Genomic DNA, 17,509 nt, shown 5'->3' on the forward strand with positions numbered 1-17,509 from the left:
TAATATCTGTCTTTTTGATAAGAGCCATCCTCGCGGGTGTGAAGTGATATCTCATTGTGGTTTTGACTTGCATGTCCCTAACGAATGCCAGGGAGCTTCTGGGAGTATCAGAACGCAGACGATGCCTCGCTAGGCAGACCTGCTGGGACACTGGGCTGGTGACGGGAGATAAGCCAGGCTCCTTGGATCTTGTGTGCAAGTCATTCTACTGAGGGGACGCCTCCAGCTTGATGAGTCTCAATTAGGAAAAGCCAGGCCGATGGGGGAAGGGAGGAGAGCATTCTTCATTCCCATCACATCCTGTATCTCTGCTCCAGCCTGCACCCAGGGCTTCCCTCCTGGGCTATACAGCTCAGGGCAGGCCGAGGAACCATGTCCCCAACCATGGCTGCCGCCTTCTGTCTTGGTGAGTCAAGCTGCAAAATGCTGAGGGATAGGCAGTGGGCTATGAGACAAAGAATTTTTAAAAATTATATCAGTACAAGAGGCAAGAGGAAACTTTCAGGGCAGGAGGTGACCAAGGGTCACCGCATTTATTTGTTGGGTGGGAAAACTGGGAGATGGTGTTTGTCTGAATTACTCTAGTTTATTCATGGCTGAGTTAAAAAATAAATACAGGTTTCCCAGTGTTGACTGCAACGTTCCCACTACTCCATGCTGTTTTAATTTTAATTAATTAATTAAAATATAGTTGATTCACAATGTGTTAGTTTCAGGTGTACAGCACAGTGACTCAGATATATACATATATATGTTCTTATTCAGATTCTTATAGGTTATTACAAAATATTGAGTATAATTCCCTGTGCTATAGAGTAGGTCCTTGTGTGTGTTTTTTTTAATTAAACTGTTATTAGATTCTTTATAAAAGTTTATGCTTCTTTTTACAAGTTGTAAGAGAACATATAAGAAAACAATAAATTCTGTTCTAAGCCCCCCTTAACTCACCAACAGTAGCCAATACTTGTTTATCCTTCTACATTTATCTTAATTTTTTAGTACAAATGTGTACACATACGTATATAGAGTTTTTTCTTATAAAAATAAGAACATATGGTACACATTCTGCAGCTTACTTTTGGACACATAGCAGTAGACATGTATAATTTTTAATTTATTCTTTTAAATAGCTGAATATTATTCCACAGTATTTAAACATTTCCTTGGCTCTTCGCTTTTTTTTGTTGTTTATTTTTTAAATTTATTTATTTATTTTTTGCGGTACGCGAGCCTCTCACCGTCGCGGCCTCTCCTGTTGCGGAGCACAGGCTCCGGACGCACAGGCTCGGCGGCCATGGCTCACGGGCCCAGCCGCTCCGCGGCATGTAGGATCTTCCCGGACCGGGGCACGAACCCGCGTCCCCTGCATCGGCAGGCGGACTCTCAACCACTGCGCCACCAGGGAAGCCCTGTTGTTAATTTTTATTGGAGTATAGTTGATTTACAATGTTGTGTTAGTTTCAGGCGTACAGCAAAGTGAATCAGCTATACATATAAATATATCCACCTTTTTAAAGATTCTTTCCACATACAGGCCATTATGGAGTATTGAGGAGAGTCCCCTGTGCTATACAATTGGTCCTTGTTATGTTTTAATTTTTAATTTTGTTTAATGTGGATTTGGTATCAGGGCTAGATTACAGATTTAGCTTGTCAGTATCCCTCATGGTACTGGTGCAAACAATTCTGCTATTTGTGACAATGTGGACGGACCTTGAGGGTACTATGCTGAGTGATATAATCCAGATAGAGAAAAACAGATACTGCAGGATCTTACTTATACATGGAATCTCAAAAACCCACAAAAGCGGAGAGTAGGTTGGTAGATGCCAGGGGCTGGGGCAGGGGGGTGGGGGAAATGGGGAGGTAGATGTTGGTCAAAGGGTACAAACTTCCAGCTATAAGATGAAGAACTTCTGGAGATCCAAATTATAGAATGATAATCATAGCTAATAATACTGTAGCATATACTTGAAATTTGCTGAGAGTACATTTAAATTTCTCACCAAAAAAAAAAAAGATAATTACGTGAGGTGATGGATGTGTTAATTAGCTTGATTGTGGTAATTATTTCACAAGTCATCATGCTGTAAACCTTAGATATATAAGATTTCTGTTTGTCAATTAACCTCACTAAGGCTCTAGTAAGAGTCCCCCTTAACAGGACTGGGGGTGGGCGCAGATGCGTTTTTACTGCCTTCTCCGTATCAAGCTTTATTCTGGGCACGTGTGTGCATTATTTCCTTATTTCTTCAAAAGAACTTTATCGCTAAAAGGACCAAAGGCTCCAAGCGGCTAAGAAGGAAGGAAACAGTTGGTGTTACTGGGGATAAGAGTGTATACTATGAACACAAACTGCCTCTCATTCACTTATTCATTCTTTAAAGACACTCATGTAGCACTTACAGATACATTATTCTGTGTTTTTAAACGGACACTTACTCATTTAATCCCCATAACAGCCTGATGAAGTAGGGCCTACGATTATTCCCATTTTACAGGTGAGAAAACAGAGGTCCGGAAGGATGAAGTAACTTGTTTAAGGTCACACAGCTATGGCTCGAATACAAACTAAGGAATGTTTGCACCAAATCCACATTCTTTACCACGAAAATATGCTGCTAGTGTTTGAATCTACCTGGTCGTGGGCCTCATGGGACCTACTATGCAATACATGCTGTATATTATTTGTTGTTTACCTGAAATTCAGATTTCACTGGGAGTCCCATGTTTTTATTTGCTAAATCTGGCAACCCTAGGGAGACTTAAATTGTTAATGCTACTAACTCAGCAAAACGGTTAAAAAAAAAAGTCTTAGCTTGAGAGAAAAAGGCAGTTTTTCAACCTAGAGAAGAATTAGTTCAGTTAGAAGAGAAAATGGGGGGAAGGCACCTCCAAGGATAAAAGTGGAATTTATAGATGGTGCAGTTTGATAGATGTGTAAAGTTACATGGAAAGGCTATTGAAAATTGTGAAAAGAATTAGATACAGGTTCAAGGAACACTATGTGGATGGAAATAAAACATACAATTATTTTTTTTTTCAATTATATCTCAAGTTTTTTATTTTTTATTTTTTTATTATTTTTTTTTATAAACATCTTTATTGGGGTATAATTGCTTTACAATGGTGTGTTAGTTTCTGCTTTACAACAAAGTGAATCAGCTATACATATACATATGTTCCCAAACATACAATTATTGATCCTAGGGAAAATAAATAGAAAAATCGTATGTAGGTACATTATAATGCTCAGGTGTGAATAATATTTGCACAGTCATAATAATGACTTAACCCAAAAGCACAAAATAGGGAGAATATTGATTTAACCCAAAAGCATAAAATAGGGAGGAATCCAGTATTAATGCACCCTGAGAGCTCTTGACTTACGATTTAATGCAAGACACCACATCGGGATCTAATATATGGCATGGTGATTATAGCTAATAATACTGTAATATATACTTGAAAGTTGCTAAGAGACTAGATCTTCAGTGTTCTCACCACTAAAAAGAAATAGCAACTATGTGTCCGGCTAGAGGTGTCAGCTAGTACTATGGTGGTAACCATCCTGCAACAGAAAAATGTCTCAAATCAACAGTTACACGTACACCGTGTTACATGTCAATTACATCTCTATGAAACTGGAAAAAAGCGAGAGCCCCCTTCTAGCACACAGCTCCCACCACTCCAAAAGGAAACCTCATACCCGTTACAATCACTCCCCAATCCCCGCTCCTCCCGGTACCCGCCACCCCCCTCCCCCATCTACTGTCTCTGGACGGATTGATCCATCCTGGATGTTTCATATAAATGGAATCATACAATCATGGCCTTTTCTGGCTGGCTTCTTTCACTTCAATTACATGCATGTGTGTCTTTGAAAAAAAATTATGACAAAAGAAAGCGAACACCTGAAACTAACACGTTGTTAATCAACTATACCCCCAACATAAAATAAAAATTAAAAAAAAAAGAAAGCCAATGCGTGCAAGTTTCTCATCCAGTGCCCAGCACACAGGAAGTGTGGATTCATGCTGAGGTCCTGGTGACTGACCCTTTGCTTCTTTCCTCAGGGCTGTGTCTGGGGCAGGTGATACAGGCTCAGAAAGGTGAGTCCAGATCCCTCTTCTGGGTTCAGCCAGCGAGAGGGCAGAAGCGGGTGGGAGAGCCCAGGAGGAGGCTCTGTCGGAAGCTGACCTCTGCTAGACTCTGCTTCCCTTCCAGGCCTGCTGCCCAAGCCTTCCCTCCAGGCCCGGCCCAGCTCCCTTGTGCCCCTGGGGAAGCCGGTGACCATCAGCTGCCAGGGCCCTCCAGGCGCGGACTTGTACCGCCTGGAGGAACTGATATCCCGGAAGTATTTGGACCAGGCGGAGCTCTCCATCTCGGCCATGGAACAACGCTTCGTCGGACGCTACCGCTGCTCCTATCAGAGCGGGACCAGCTGGTCTCCCCCCAGCAACCAGCTGGAACTGGTTGCTACTGGTAACTGGGCGTGGGGTGCGGCTGGATTTGTAGCCGCAGGGCTGCGTGGTCCTCAGTTCTGGGCTCAGACAGTGGGGGTTATGGTGACCGTAAATCCAAAATCCCAATCCAGAGTCCCAGAGGGGTTGGGCTTAGGGTGGGGCAAGCGAGGCATTGGCTTTAAGTGCTAAATTTAGGTGCCAAAAAACTCAGTAATCAACATAAGTAATACGTTAATGCAATATCTTAAAAAAAAAACAACCCCAAACCCAAATCAATGCAAAAACATCCACGGTGTACACAATACCGCAATTTTAAGTAAAGACAGATCCCAAGAATGCCGTTCCAAGCCACATCCAAACCTGACACAAGAGGAAAAATGCGTGCCCCTCTAGCCACATTTATGCATTGAAAAAATAAATTTATTTCTTTATTGGCTGCACTGTGCGGCATGCGGGAGCTTAGTTTCCTGACTAGGGAGCCAGCCCATGCCGCCTGCAGTGGAAGCACGGAGTCCTAACCACCGGACCGCCAGGGAAGTCCCACGTGTATGCCTTTTTATTTTTATTTTTTGATGGAATAAAATCTTCTCAGCATATCCTTTTCTAGTTAATGCATTTTTAAATGATTATTTTCTGAAGTGGCTTCAAAAAATATTGAGTTTGCTTCCATCAAAGCCAGGAGAGTAAAATGAAAATGAATTCTGTTTATTTTTTGTATAAATAAAATATTTAAACTTAAAATAATGTTGCGAGTTTTAGTAATCTACTTTTAAACTTTTCAGTCTTTTTTCAGCTATGTTCATAACGTGGAAAAAAATGAACCGTAAAAAGCCGTAAAAACGTTTTGAGCCTTTTGCCTCCAATTATCGGGCACCTTTCACTGTTGTGAGTACCGTGTGCCAGGCGTGGATTGGGATGCTCTGTGATGGTAATAATAGCAAGTTATATAGCAGAGTAGGTCCATGTTTCAGACTTCAGCGTGGCTCACCTGGGCACAGGTGGATTCTGTCTTTGTTTAAAATCTTGATATTTTGTTTCCTGTACATGTGTTTGCATTCATTTTTATTTTAAAATTTGCATAAAAATAATATTTATCTTGATTACTGAAGGTTTTTTTTTTTTATTTCATCCGAAGAGAGTGCCTGGCTTGCCTCACCCTAACTCCTGACTACTTGAGGTACAGTGGTCCACCAGTGTGCCTTGGGGGCTGACTCAAATACTATCTTTTTTTAATTTTATTTTTTATTTTTAAAAGAAGGTAGCTTATTTATTTATTTATTGGCCTCACCACGCAGCATGGGGGACCTTAGCTCCCCCACCAGGGATCAAACGTGCGCCCTTGCACTGGAAGTGCAGAGTCTTAACCACTGCACCGCTAGGGAAGTCCCCCATCAAATACTATCTTCTCATTATTTTCCTCACCACCCTACTTAAAATTCCATCTCTATTTAAAATGGCACTCATCATTATCTGGTATGCCACGCATTTACTTATCTTTTTTTTTCTTAACTTATGTTTATTTATTTATTTTTGGCGGTGTCGGGTCTATCGTTGCTGCTCACGGGCTCTCGAGTTGCCGCGAGCAGGGGCTACTCTTCATTGTGGTGCCTGGGCTTCTCAGTGCGCTGGGTTCTCTTGTTGCGGAGCCCGGGCTCTAGGCGTGCGGGCTTCAGTAGTTGTGGCACATGGGCTCAGTAGCTGTGGCTCGTGGGCTCTAGAGCACAGGCTCGGTAGTTGTGGTGCACAGGCTTAGTTGCTCTGTGGCATGTGGGATCTTCCCGGACCAGGGCTGGAACCCGTGTCTCCTGCATTGGCAGGCAGATTCTTAACCACTGCGCCACCGGGGAAGCCCTACTTATCTATTAGCTGTTGGCTATTCTTTCTTCCTGATGGGATTTTTTTTTTTTTTCTGACGGGATTTTTATTTCTAGAGACTAATACATAATAGTTGCTCAGAGGAAAAAATTGTTGAATGAATGAATGAGCCATAATTATCAGGCAACTTTGGCTGTTGTGAGTATGGCTTTCCAGGCGTGGCTTGTGACGCTCCATGATGATAATAATAATATCAAATTACATAGTAGGATAGGTTCACCTTTAGGAGCAGACAGCCTGGAGCCAACCTCCGTGATTGCAAATTTCAGCTCCCCCACTTATACTATCTTGTGACCTCGGACAAGTGATTCAGCATTGTGGACTTTCGTTTCATGTATAAAGTGGGGATATTTATAGGAATGAATGCATAGGTCTTTGTGAGGGTTCAGTGAATTGATAAATGGCATGGTCTCGGAACAGCACCTGGAATCTGGCACTCTAATACGTTTACAATATAACTATTGTATACTGTAATACAAGCTTACGGTATAATATCAGGTTAAGCTAGTTTGTTACTACCATTATATTTTGGGTGCTTGCTATGCACTCCGTATTCTGTTAAATGCTTAATACATATTGTTTCATCCAATCATTCCCGTTTTATAGTAGAGAACACGGAGGCACAGGTATAGGGGGAGATTCGTCCAGCCCCTAAGCTGCAAAACCAGGATTTGAGCCTGGGTACCGTCATGTCACTCCTGTCATGCTCCCTTAACCACTTTGTGAGCTGGTGGTGGGAAGAGTAGCTTCTCTAGGCTGGATACAGCTGGAAAGTTCCCTAGCCTGTGAAGAGGTGGGGGAACCTTCCCATCCCCACAGCTGAGACACTGGCCACCATCTTTATTTATTTATTTATTTTCAGTTTTAATATTTTTTTAATGGTTTACAATGGTGTGTTAATTTCTGCTGTACAGCAAAGTGATTTGGTTATATATATACTATTTATTAAAATATTCTTTTCCATTATGGTTTATCATAGGATATTGAATATACTTCCCTGTGCTATACAGTAGGACCTTGTTGTTTATCCATTCTGTATATAAAAGCTTACATCTGCTAACCCAACCTCCTACTCCATCCCTCCCCTAGCCCCTTCCCCCTTGGCAACCACCAGTCTGTTCTCTATGTCTGTGAGTCTGTTTTTGTTTCATAGATATGTTCATTTGTGTCATATTTTAGATTCCACATATAAGTGATACCATGTGGTATTTGTCTTTCTCTTTCTGACTTACTTCACTTAGTATGATAATCTCTAGTTACATCCAGGTTGCTGCAAATGGCATTATTTCATCCCTTTTTATGGCTGAGTAGCACTCCATTGTATATATGTACCACATCTTCTTTATCCATTCATCTGCTGATGGACATTTAGGTTGTTTCCATGCTTTGGCTTTTGTGAGTAATGCTGCTATGAACATAGGGGTGCATGTATCTTTTTGAATTAGAGTTTTGTCCGGCTATATGCCCAGGCGTGGGATTGATGGATCATATAGTAATTCTATTTTTAGTTTTCTAAGGAACCTCCATACTGTTTTCCACAGGGGCCACCATCTTTAATACCAGAGTTTTCTTCTCTCCCAGGAGTTTTCACCAAGCCCTCGCTCTCAGCCCAGCCCAGCACGGCAGTGGCCCCAGGAGTGGACGTAACTCTACGGTGTCACAGCCAGTATAGTTTTGACCAATTTGCTCTGTACAAGGAGGGGGACACTGGGCCCTACAAGACACCTGAAAGGTGGTACCAGGCTGATTTTCCCATCACCACGGTGACTGCTGCCCACAGTGGGACCTACCGATGCTACAGCTTTTCCAGCAGATCTCCGTACCTGTGGTCAGCCCCCAGCGACCCCCTGGAGCTCGTGGTCACAGGTTAGGGGTGCAGACCAAACCTTTCCCCCCAGCCTTCACAGGCCCTGGTGGAAGCTCCAAGGGGAGGGAGCAATAGGCATGAAGAAAGTGGGAGGGCAGGAGAAGACAGAGGCTTTGGAGGGTGTATGAGTGTCTGAGTGCTGCTGTAACAAATCACCATGAATTCACTGGTTTAAAATATCACAGATCTATTACCTTACAGTTCTGGAGGTCAGAAGTCAAAAAGCGGTCCTGCGGGGATAAAACAAAGGTGTCAGCCAGCCTTCTTTCTGGAGGCTCAAGGGGAGGTTTCTGGTGCCTCTTCCAGCTTCTAGAGGTGCCTACGTCTCTTGGCTTCCATGGTCCATTGCTCCATCATCAAAGTCAGCAACATAGCATCTTCTAATCTGTCTCTGACTCTTCCTCCTTCCTGCCTCTCTCTTATGCTTTTAAGGACCCTTGTGATTGGCCCCACCCAGGTAGTCCAGGGTAATCTCCCCAGCCCAAGATTCTTTTCAAAAAATTTTTTATTGAAGTATAGTTGAGTTACAATGTTGTGTTAGTTTCAGGTGTACGGCAAAGTGAATCAGTTATACATATACATATATGCAGTCTTTTATTTTATTTTTATTCTTTAAAATTTTGTTTCTTCCTTTTTCCTTTTTTTTTTGGGCCGCATTGCGTGGCATGCGGGAGCTTTAGTTCCCCGACCAGGGATCAAACCTGTGCCCCCCTGCAGTGGATGCATGGACCCCTGGACCACCAGGGAATTCCCTACTTTATTTTATTAATTAATTAATTTATTTTTAGGCCGGGCCATGCAGCGTGTGGGATCTTAGTTCTCCGAGCAGGGATCGAATCTGTGCCCCCTGCATTGGGAGTGTGGAGTCTTAACCACTGGACCACCAGGGAGGTCCCTTATTTTTATTTAAAAATTTTTTTTTATATTTTATATTGGAGTATAGTTGATTAACAATGTTGTGTTAGTTTCAGGTGTATGACAAAGAGATTCAGGTATACATATACGTATATCCACTCTTTTTAAGATTCTTTTCCCACACATTACAGAGTACTGAGCAGAGCTCCCTGTGCTATACAGTAGGTCCTTATTTGTTGTCTGTTTTGTACATAGTAGGGTGTAGGCATCGATCCCAATCTCCCAATTTGTCCCTCCCCCGCTTTTCCCCCGGTAACCATAAGTTTGTGTTCTATGTCTGTGACTCTATTTCTGTTTTGTAAATAAGTTCATTTGTACCCTTTTTTTAAGATTCCACATATGAGCGATACCTTGTGATGTTTGTCTTTCTCTGTCCTGCTTACTTCGCTCAGTGTGACAATCTCTAGATCCATCCATGTTGCTGCGAATCAGCCCAAGATTCTGAATCATATCTGCAAAGTCCCTTTTGCCATGGGAGGTGCCACAGTCACTGGTTCTGGGGATTAGGATACTGTCATATTTGGGAGGCCATTATTCTGGGTATACACACTAAGAAAAATAAATTTTATTTATTTATCTATTTATTTATTTTTGCGGTACCTGGGCCTCTCACTGTTGTGGCCTCTCCCGTTGCGGAGCACAGGCTCCGGACGCGCAGGCTCAGCGGCCATGGCTCACGGGCCCAGCCGCTCCGCGGCATGTGGGATCTTCCCGGACCGGCACACGAACCCGCGTCCCCTGCATCGGCAGGCGGACTCCTAACCACTGCGCCACCAGGGAAGCCCTAAATTTTATTTAAAAAAAATTTTTGGTCATGCTGTGCAGCTTGTGGGATCTTAGTTCCCCAACCAGGGATTGAACCCATGCCCTCAGCAGTGAAAGCACAGAGTCCTAACCTCTGGACTGCCAGGGAATTCCCAAGAAAAAAATGTTCATTGCAGCTATGTTTACAATAGCCAGGAGATGGAAACAACTTTAGTGTCCATCATCGGATGAATGGATAAAGAAGATGTGGCACATATATACAATGGAATATTACTCAGCTATAAAAAGAAACGAAATTGAGCTATTTGTAATGAGGTGGATGGACCTAGAGTCTGTCATACAGAGTGAAGTAAGTCAGAAAGAGAAAGACAAATACCGTATGCTAACACATATATATGGAATTTAAGGGGAAAAAAATGTCATGAAGAACCTAGGGGTAAGACAGGAATAAAGACACAGACCTACTAGAGAATGGACTTGAGGATATGGGAGGGGGAAGGGTAAGCTGGGACAAAGTGAAAGAGTGGTATGGACATATATACACTATCAAACGTGAAATAGATAGCTAGTGGGAAGCAGCCGCATAGCGCAGGGAGATCAGCTCGGTGCTTTGTGACCACCTAGAGGGGATAAGGAGGGTGGGAGGGAGGGAGACGCTAGAGGGAAGAGATATGGGAACATATGTATATGTATAGCTGATTCACTTTGTTATAAAGCAGAAACTAACACACCATTGTAAAGCAATTATACTCCAATAAAGATGTAAAAAAAAGAAATTTTAACACTATGAATAATGCCTTGTGACTTGTCGAGGTAAAAAAAAAAAAATCCACAAGCAAGCAGCAAGGGTGGTGCGAGGGGAAAGCGGGGCTGTGTTTTATTCCTTACGCAGTTCCCTTTTCTCCCCACATGGGATGCCTGTCTTCCCCAGATGTATCCCATAGTTTCTGTCTCCTCACCTGCTACCCAGGAGGCAAGAGCCCGGTTTGTTCCCAGGGAAGGCAGGTAAGTAAGACGGCAGGTCACAGAGATCCAGAAGAAAGGAAAGCACTGAGGTTCGAGAAGCAGGGAAGGCAGCTGCAGGGAGTGTCATTAATCAGCCCCAGAATGTGCTAGGTGTGCCTTTCAAATGCGATTTAACACCCACGACAGTCCAATGATGGAAGCATCTTTATTTTTATTTTCCAGGTGAGGAAACTGGGTTTGCTCCGGATCCATACCTAACAGAGCACAGAATTCTCTCTCTTTTCTTTTTCTGATTTCTCAGGGACCTCTTTTACCCCCAGCTGGTTGCCTACAGAACCACCTTCCTCTGTGACAGGTAAGTTCTGGAGGATTCACCCTGGTTTCCGTGGTATAAGGCACATGGACCCCCTTTTCTTTCTCCTCTTTGTCTAGATTTCTCAGTTCATTTCATTTGCCTCTTTCACAGATTCGCTTTATTTTAAAAATTCCTTATTTCTGCTTGTAAAGAAGGTATAATAAATGTATAGATGTGACTATCCCCTCCTCTCTCCAGCCTTTCGGGGATGGTTTATGATGTCTAACCTGTAGAAGAATAAGCAGGGTGGCTTGTAAAATTGTAGATTCCTGGGCTCCAGTTCTGAGTCTCTGATTCCATTGATCAGTGGTTTTCAAACTGTAGTGGGCTTGAGAATCACCTAGAGAGCTTATACAGGACAGATTCCTAGACCCGTAGAGTTTCTGATTCAGAGGGTCTGGGGTGGGGTCCAATACTTTTCAAGTTCCCAGGGGTTGCTGATGCTGCTGGTCTGGGGATGCTACTTTGAGAACCACTGCACTATCTTTTGTGTGAGCCATGGTCTTCCCAATTTTCGTGGCATCTCAGCTGCTTCCGGCGGTATCGGATGTCAGCCTGTGTCTTAAGAAATAGTACGCTAGGTCTTCCCTGGTGGCGCAGTGGTTAAGAATCCACCTGCCAATGCAGGGAACATGGGTTCGAGCCCTGGTCCGGGAAGATCTCACGTGCCGCGGAGCAACTAAGCCCGTGCGCCACAACTACTGAGCCTGCGCTCTAGAGCTCGTGCTCCACAGCAAGAGAAGCCACCGCAATGAGAAGCCCGCGCACAGCAACGAAGGGTAGTCCCCGCTCGCCGCAGCTAGAGAGAGCCCACACATAGCAACAAAGACCCAGTGCAGCCAAAAATAAATAAAATAAATCTAAAAAAAAGAAAGAAAGAAATAGTACGCTAGGCTGTGACATCTCGAAATGACACCTGACACCTCATTTCTTATTAAGCCACTCAGAAGTAGAAGGCAGTATATTTTGGGCTTTTTGAGTTTGTCTTTCCTCTGTGTCTGGGCAGTGTGTGTTAGAGAAATGGGTTCCAGGGAGACTGGATATCTGAGAAGGGGTATGGAGAGTAGGGACTTACTGGGCAAACCTGGCATTACCCGGTTCCTTATAATCTTCTTGCTTAGAATTCTCAGAAGCCTCCAAGAAACTGAACCACTCACTCGTGAACGAAGTTGCCACCACTGGTGAGTAGCCAGGCGCCCACTGCCCAGCAGAAAGGAGTTGGAGGATTGGGCTCTCTTCCATCATCTCAGGCTGTAGGCTTTTTTTTTCCTTTTAATTTTTTAAAATTTTACCATGTTGTGTTTCTACTGTACAGAAAAGTGAATCAGCTGTACATATACATATAATCCCCTCTTTTTTTGGATTTCCTTCCCATTTAGGTCACCACAGAGCCCTGAGTAGAGTTCCCTGTGCTCTACAGTAGGTTCTCATTAGTTATATATTTTATACACAGTATCAGTAGTGTATATATGTCAATCCCCCTCTCCCAATTCATCCCACCCCACCCCCGCTTCCCACCTTGGCGTCCATACATTTGTTCTCTACGTCTGTGTCAGGCTGTAGGCTTTTAATCTGCTTCTCAAAACCACCTGATTCTTCCCAGGAAAGTCCTGGGTTTGAAGATGAGGATGGGATGGAGATGGGCTCTGAGCTTGGGGGCAGAAGAGTGTTCTGGGTAATGTGGCTCTTTCCAAGATGGCGGCACCAAGGCTATCATGGGAAGGCCATTGCTCGTCCCTACACATTGCTCTTCTGACTTGGCTCTGATCCATGTGTGTAATCTCGTTCCCATTGCTTCCAGGCAGAGCCCATGCTTCAGCTCCAAATAGATCATAGTTACCTGGACACAGTACATTTTTCTTATTCCTCCAGTCCAATGCAAATATACTTCCTTTATGTTGCCATTCTCTTTGCCCTTGGCTTCCCCAGAAAAAAGTCTCCATTTCCCCCAAGATGGAAAACCTTTGACAGATCCCCAGAGGACAGGTTAGATATCTCCACTGCGTCCACACAGCTCTAGCTTTTTTTAGGTTCCTGATGCCAGCAGGGTCTTTCTAAGACCCTGATGAGATTCCCCTTCACCCTCTGTTCAAAACCTTTCTGGGTTCCCAGTCACTCTCAGGACAGATAGGAAAACTGACTCATACATGTGAAGTCGTTTGCCCGAGCCCCTGCATCTAATAAGTGATGGGTCTGGGGTTCAAATTGGAACACCCTGACTCTACAGTTCATGCTCTTCTTATAACCCTGGAATTCCAGCTCCCAAGTGCATGTGTTCAGGATAGCGGTAGAAGCAGGGGTAGGAGAAGAGATGGTTCCACCCCTTTACACTTATCCTTTTTGTTTCCCAGAAACTTCTAGGAATATCACCATCCTTCCAAAGGAGTCAGACCCTCCAACTGGTGAGCAAGTGTCCTTCTCTGGACCAACTTCCTTTCCCCGTCCCATGTCTTTACCCAAAGCTGGCTGCTTTCCCTACACAGAAGCTGCAGCTCTGTGATCTTGGGTTCTGGTGTGTAAAGTATGAAGTGGAGGGGGACTGTTAGCGTGTGGAGCTCCGAACTGGGCAGGGATCAGGTGTGAAGGTGACCTTCTCAAAGGTCAGAGAAAGAAAGATAAATTTCATCTCTCTCCCCACCGGTTAAACCATCTCCTGATCCACAGTTAGCCAAATAACCAGGTAGTGTCTGTGTGTGGGGTGAGGCTGTATCAGAGGCCTGCGAGGGGGTGTATGGAAGAGGTGCTACTTAGACAATTGGGCTTATCTAATCCTAACCCTTGGTGAAGAGGAGAGGAACCTTCCAGAAAGGAGACTGGCATCCTAGCTAGCCGGGAGTAACAGAGTCTCAGATGAGGGATACGGCTATGAGAAACCCAGTATGCATGTGGGTCTTGGAGAAGGGCTTTTTTGTTTTGCTGCATGTGAGATCTTTTTTAAAAAACTGATTATTTACTTATTTATTTTCTTTCTTTCTTTTTTTTTTGGTTGCGTCAGGTCTTAGCTGCGGCACGCGGGGTCTTTGTTGAGGCATGCGGGTTCTTTCATTGTGGTGCAAGGGCTTCTCTCTAGTTGTGGCGTGCAGGGTTTCTCTCTCTAGTTGTGTCACTCGGGCTCCAGGGCGCGTGGGCTCTGTAGTCGTGACACGTGGGCTTAGTTGCCCCACGGCATGTGGGATCTTAGTTCCCTGACTGGAGATCGAACTTGGGCCCCCTGTGGAGATGGGCTTTTATCATCTGCTCCTGTCTCTCTTGTTCCTCCAGGTCTTGCCTTCCAGTATTACACTAAGAGCAATCTGGTCCGGATATGCCTTGGGGCCGTGATTCTAATACTCCTGGTGGGGCTTCTGGCAGAAGATTGGCACAGCCGAAAGAAACCCCTGATGCACCGGGTCAGAGCTGTCCACAGGCCGCTCCCACCCCTCCCTCAGACCCAGAAGTCACACAGTTGTCAGGATGGGGGTCGACCAGATGATCGTAACTGAGGATCCCATCATTAGAATCCCAAGGCTTGGTTGTATCTAAGAGATAGGTCATGGGAGTGGGGAGGGGACTTGGTGTGGAGTGTGAGAGTAAAAGGATAGAGCCTACAGCTGTGGAAAAGGAGGGCGGCGGCGGGGGATGTTCTTCTTGGTGCCCCATCAAGGAGTTGAGTCAGTGTCTATTTGGCTGGATGTCCTAGGACTCTCTTTGTTTGGGATGGAAGGAATCTAGTGGATGCCATAGTCTCCTCACTGATATCTTGCTCATTGTGGACCTTGTGGCACCTCACCTGGGCCATCACACTTATCTCTTTCTTCAACCTTCCCTAATACGAGTTTCAGATCGACTTCTAATATTCCCACCTCTCACAGCTGACCTCTTCTATCCTTTGCACAAAACTCTCCCACGTTTCCCCCGTGCACACCCCGTGCTTTTTTTTCTTTTCTTTTTTTTTTAACTGGCGTATAGTTGATGTACAATGTTGTGTTAGTTTCTGGTGTACAGCAAAGTGAATCAGTTCTGTGCTTTTTTTCTTGATTATCCCCAAACCTAACCCTTGCTCTAGCCCTATCTTAAGCTGTAGTCTGAAAAATCTCCTTTTGTTTCTCGAGATATGCCTGGTTCTTTCAGGCTTTGGGGCATTCTGTTCTTTCCCCTTAGAATATAATAATAATTATAACCAACATGCCAGTGGCTCGCCTTTATATTAGAAAAAAAGTCCAAAGTCCTAACTAAGTTTGTGCTAAAGGCTAGAATATGTAAATCCATAGAGATAGAAAACAGAGTGGTTGGTTGACAGGGGTTGAGGGGAGAAAGGAATGGGAGTAATTACATAATCAGTAATTTTTTTTTTTTGTGGTACGCGGGCCTCTCACTGCTGTGGCCTCTCCCGTTGCGGAGCACAGGCTCCGGACGCGTAGGCTCAGTGGCCATGGCTCACGGGCCCAGCCCCTCCGCGGCAGGTGGGATCTTTCCGGACCGGGGCACGAACCCGCGTCCCCTGCATCGGCAGGCGGACTCTCAACCACTGCGCCACCAGGGAAGCCCTAAGTGTGAGTTTTGAAAAGAGGATGAGATGTGACTTTTTACACCGTGAAGGAGAAGTATATTTTCAGGGTTTGTGTTGTATGTGTGTGTATAGAAGCATCAAAGTGCCAGGTACTTTTTATAAATAGTAAGTTGACACATAGCAAGATGTGATTTCACTTCCCATTGGCTTAGGCTGATTGATAAGGGCAAACATAATATTACACAGTTTAATTTATTTTCAAGGGAGACAGAAAGAAAAGTTGACAACAGTTATCAAGGTTTTTCTCCTATGTTTTGAGTAAAAATATCCAGAACGTCTCTGGCCAAAGACCTTTCAGTTTCAGCAAATCAGGGCAAAATAGAAAACACTTCTTACACACACACACACACACACACACACACACACACACACACACTGTGTGAGGTGATGGATGTGTTAGCTTGATGGTGGTGGTCATTTCACAATGTAAATGTATAACAAAATATCACACTGTACACCTTAAATATATAAAATTTCTCTTTGTCAATTATATCACAATAAAGCCGGAAAAAAAGCAGACTCATGTAATAAAGCAAAATGTAAATATTTCTAGGGAAACCAAAGAAATAAAATCAGAAATTTAAAATCTCCCTCGGTAACTCCCACTTCTAGCTATCCCAGGTGTATCCGACCAAATGTCTCACTGAGAATAACTATAATAAACATTGGATTAAAATCACACAGCTGTATCTGTCACTTATATATCAGCCAAGGCTACAAGATCCCCCTAATGTCTGATGAATCCTGGTGTGCAGCATTGGGAGGATATGACCTCCTTCTACTGTTAGAGAAGAATTTTATTGGAGAGAGGTTTTAATATCTTTCTGTTCTGGGTTTATCTGCCCTGATAGTTCGGAGACTTTTGTCAAGCTCTGCAATGTCTTTGGACTTCAATTCTCAATAGTATAGTTGAAATATTGTCCTTTTCACAGATGTGTGGTGGAGATTTCACATGTTTAATTATGTAGAGAACCTACTGTGACCTGGAGAATGTCCTTGACATTAGTTAATTCTCGTTTCTGTCTTCTTTATTCCTTTAACTCCTTTCCTCTCCCCATCTCTGTCCCTCACCCTTTCCCTCTATTTCTCCAATTTAAAATAGAAAGTTGAGAATAACAGACAACAGCAAGGACCAGCAACCTGTGGCCAGTGGCTGAATCTGGCCCACCACTCGTTTTTGTCAATAAAGTTTTATTGGAACACAGCCCATTCACTATATATTGTCTGTGGCTGCTTTCTTTCTGCAATGGCAGAATTGAGTAGTTGCTACGGATAATATATTTCCTGCAAAATTGAAAGTATTTACTATCTGGCTCTGCAGAAAACGTTTGCTGACCCCTGGTTAAGAGTATGTGCTCTAGGGCTTCCCTGGTGGCGCAGTGGTTGAGAATCTGCCTGCCAATACAGGGGACACAGATTGGATCCCTGGTCCGGGAGGATCCCATTTGCTGCAGAGCAGCTAAGCCCCGTGCTCTACAACTACTGAACCTGTGCTCTAGAGCCCGTGAGCCACAACTACTGAGCCCACGTGCTGCAACTACCGAAGCCCACGTGCCTAGAGCCCGTGCTCTGCAACAAGAGAAGCCACCGCAGTAAGAAGCCCGCGCACCTCAACAAAGAGTAGCCTCCACTCGCGGCAAGTAGAGAAAGTCCGTGTGCCGCATTAAAGACCCAACGCAGCCAAAAATAAATTTATTAAAAGAAAAAAAAAAGAGTATGTGCTCTAGATTTTGACTGCCTTTCACACTCTC

At 44.0% G+C, this 17,509-nt stretch overlaps 1 protein-coding gene across 1 annotated transcript; it reads left to right on the forward strand.

Annotated features, from left to right (window-relative positions):
• Nucleotides 1–372: 372 nt before the first annotated feature.
• On the forward strand, nt 373–14,691 carry GP6 (glycoprotein VI platelet). The gene is made up of 8 exons (XM_065899069.1): nt 373–406; nt 4,077–4,112; nt 4,228–4,485; nt 7,923–8,207; nt 11,156–11,209; nt 12,331–12,390; nt 13,561–13,611; nt 14,471–14,691. Exons 1-8 carry the CDS (start codon nt 373–375, stop codon nt 14,689–14,691), a joined length of 999 nt encoding a protein of 332 aa, XP_065755141.1.
• The last annotated feature ends 2,818 nt before the right edge of the window (nt 14,692–17,509 follow it).

This window comes from Phocoena phocoena, chromosome 20, assembly GCF_963924675.1.
Source record: "Phocoena phocoena chromosome 20, mPhoPho1.1, whole genome shotgun sequence".
Classification (NCBI taxonomy): Eukaryota; Metazoa; Chordata; class Mammalia; order Artiodactyla; family Phocoenidae; genus Phocoena; species Phocoena phocoena.

Excerpts from the sequence above, each read along its gene's own strand:
- GP6 (XM_065899069.1), top strand. The coding sequence starts at position 373 with ATGTCCCCAACCATGGCTGCCGCCTTCTGTCTTG. Across the intron at positions 4,113-4,227 it reads GGTGATACAGGCTCAGAAAG|GCCTGCTGCCCAAGCCTTCC; the intron begins GTGAGTCCAGAT and ends CTTCCCTTCCAG. Across the intron at positions 13,612-14,470 it reads GGAGTCAGACCCTCCAACTG|GTCTTGCCTTCCAGTATTAC; the intron begins GTGAGCAAGTGT and ends TTGTTCCTCCAG.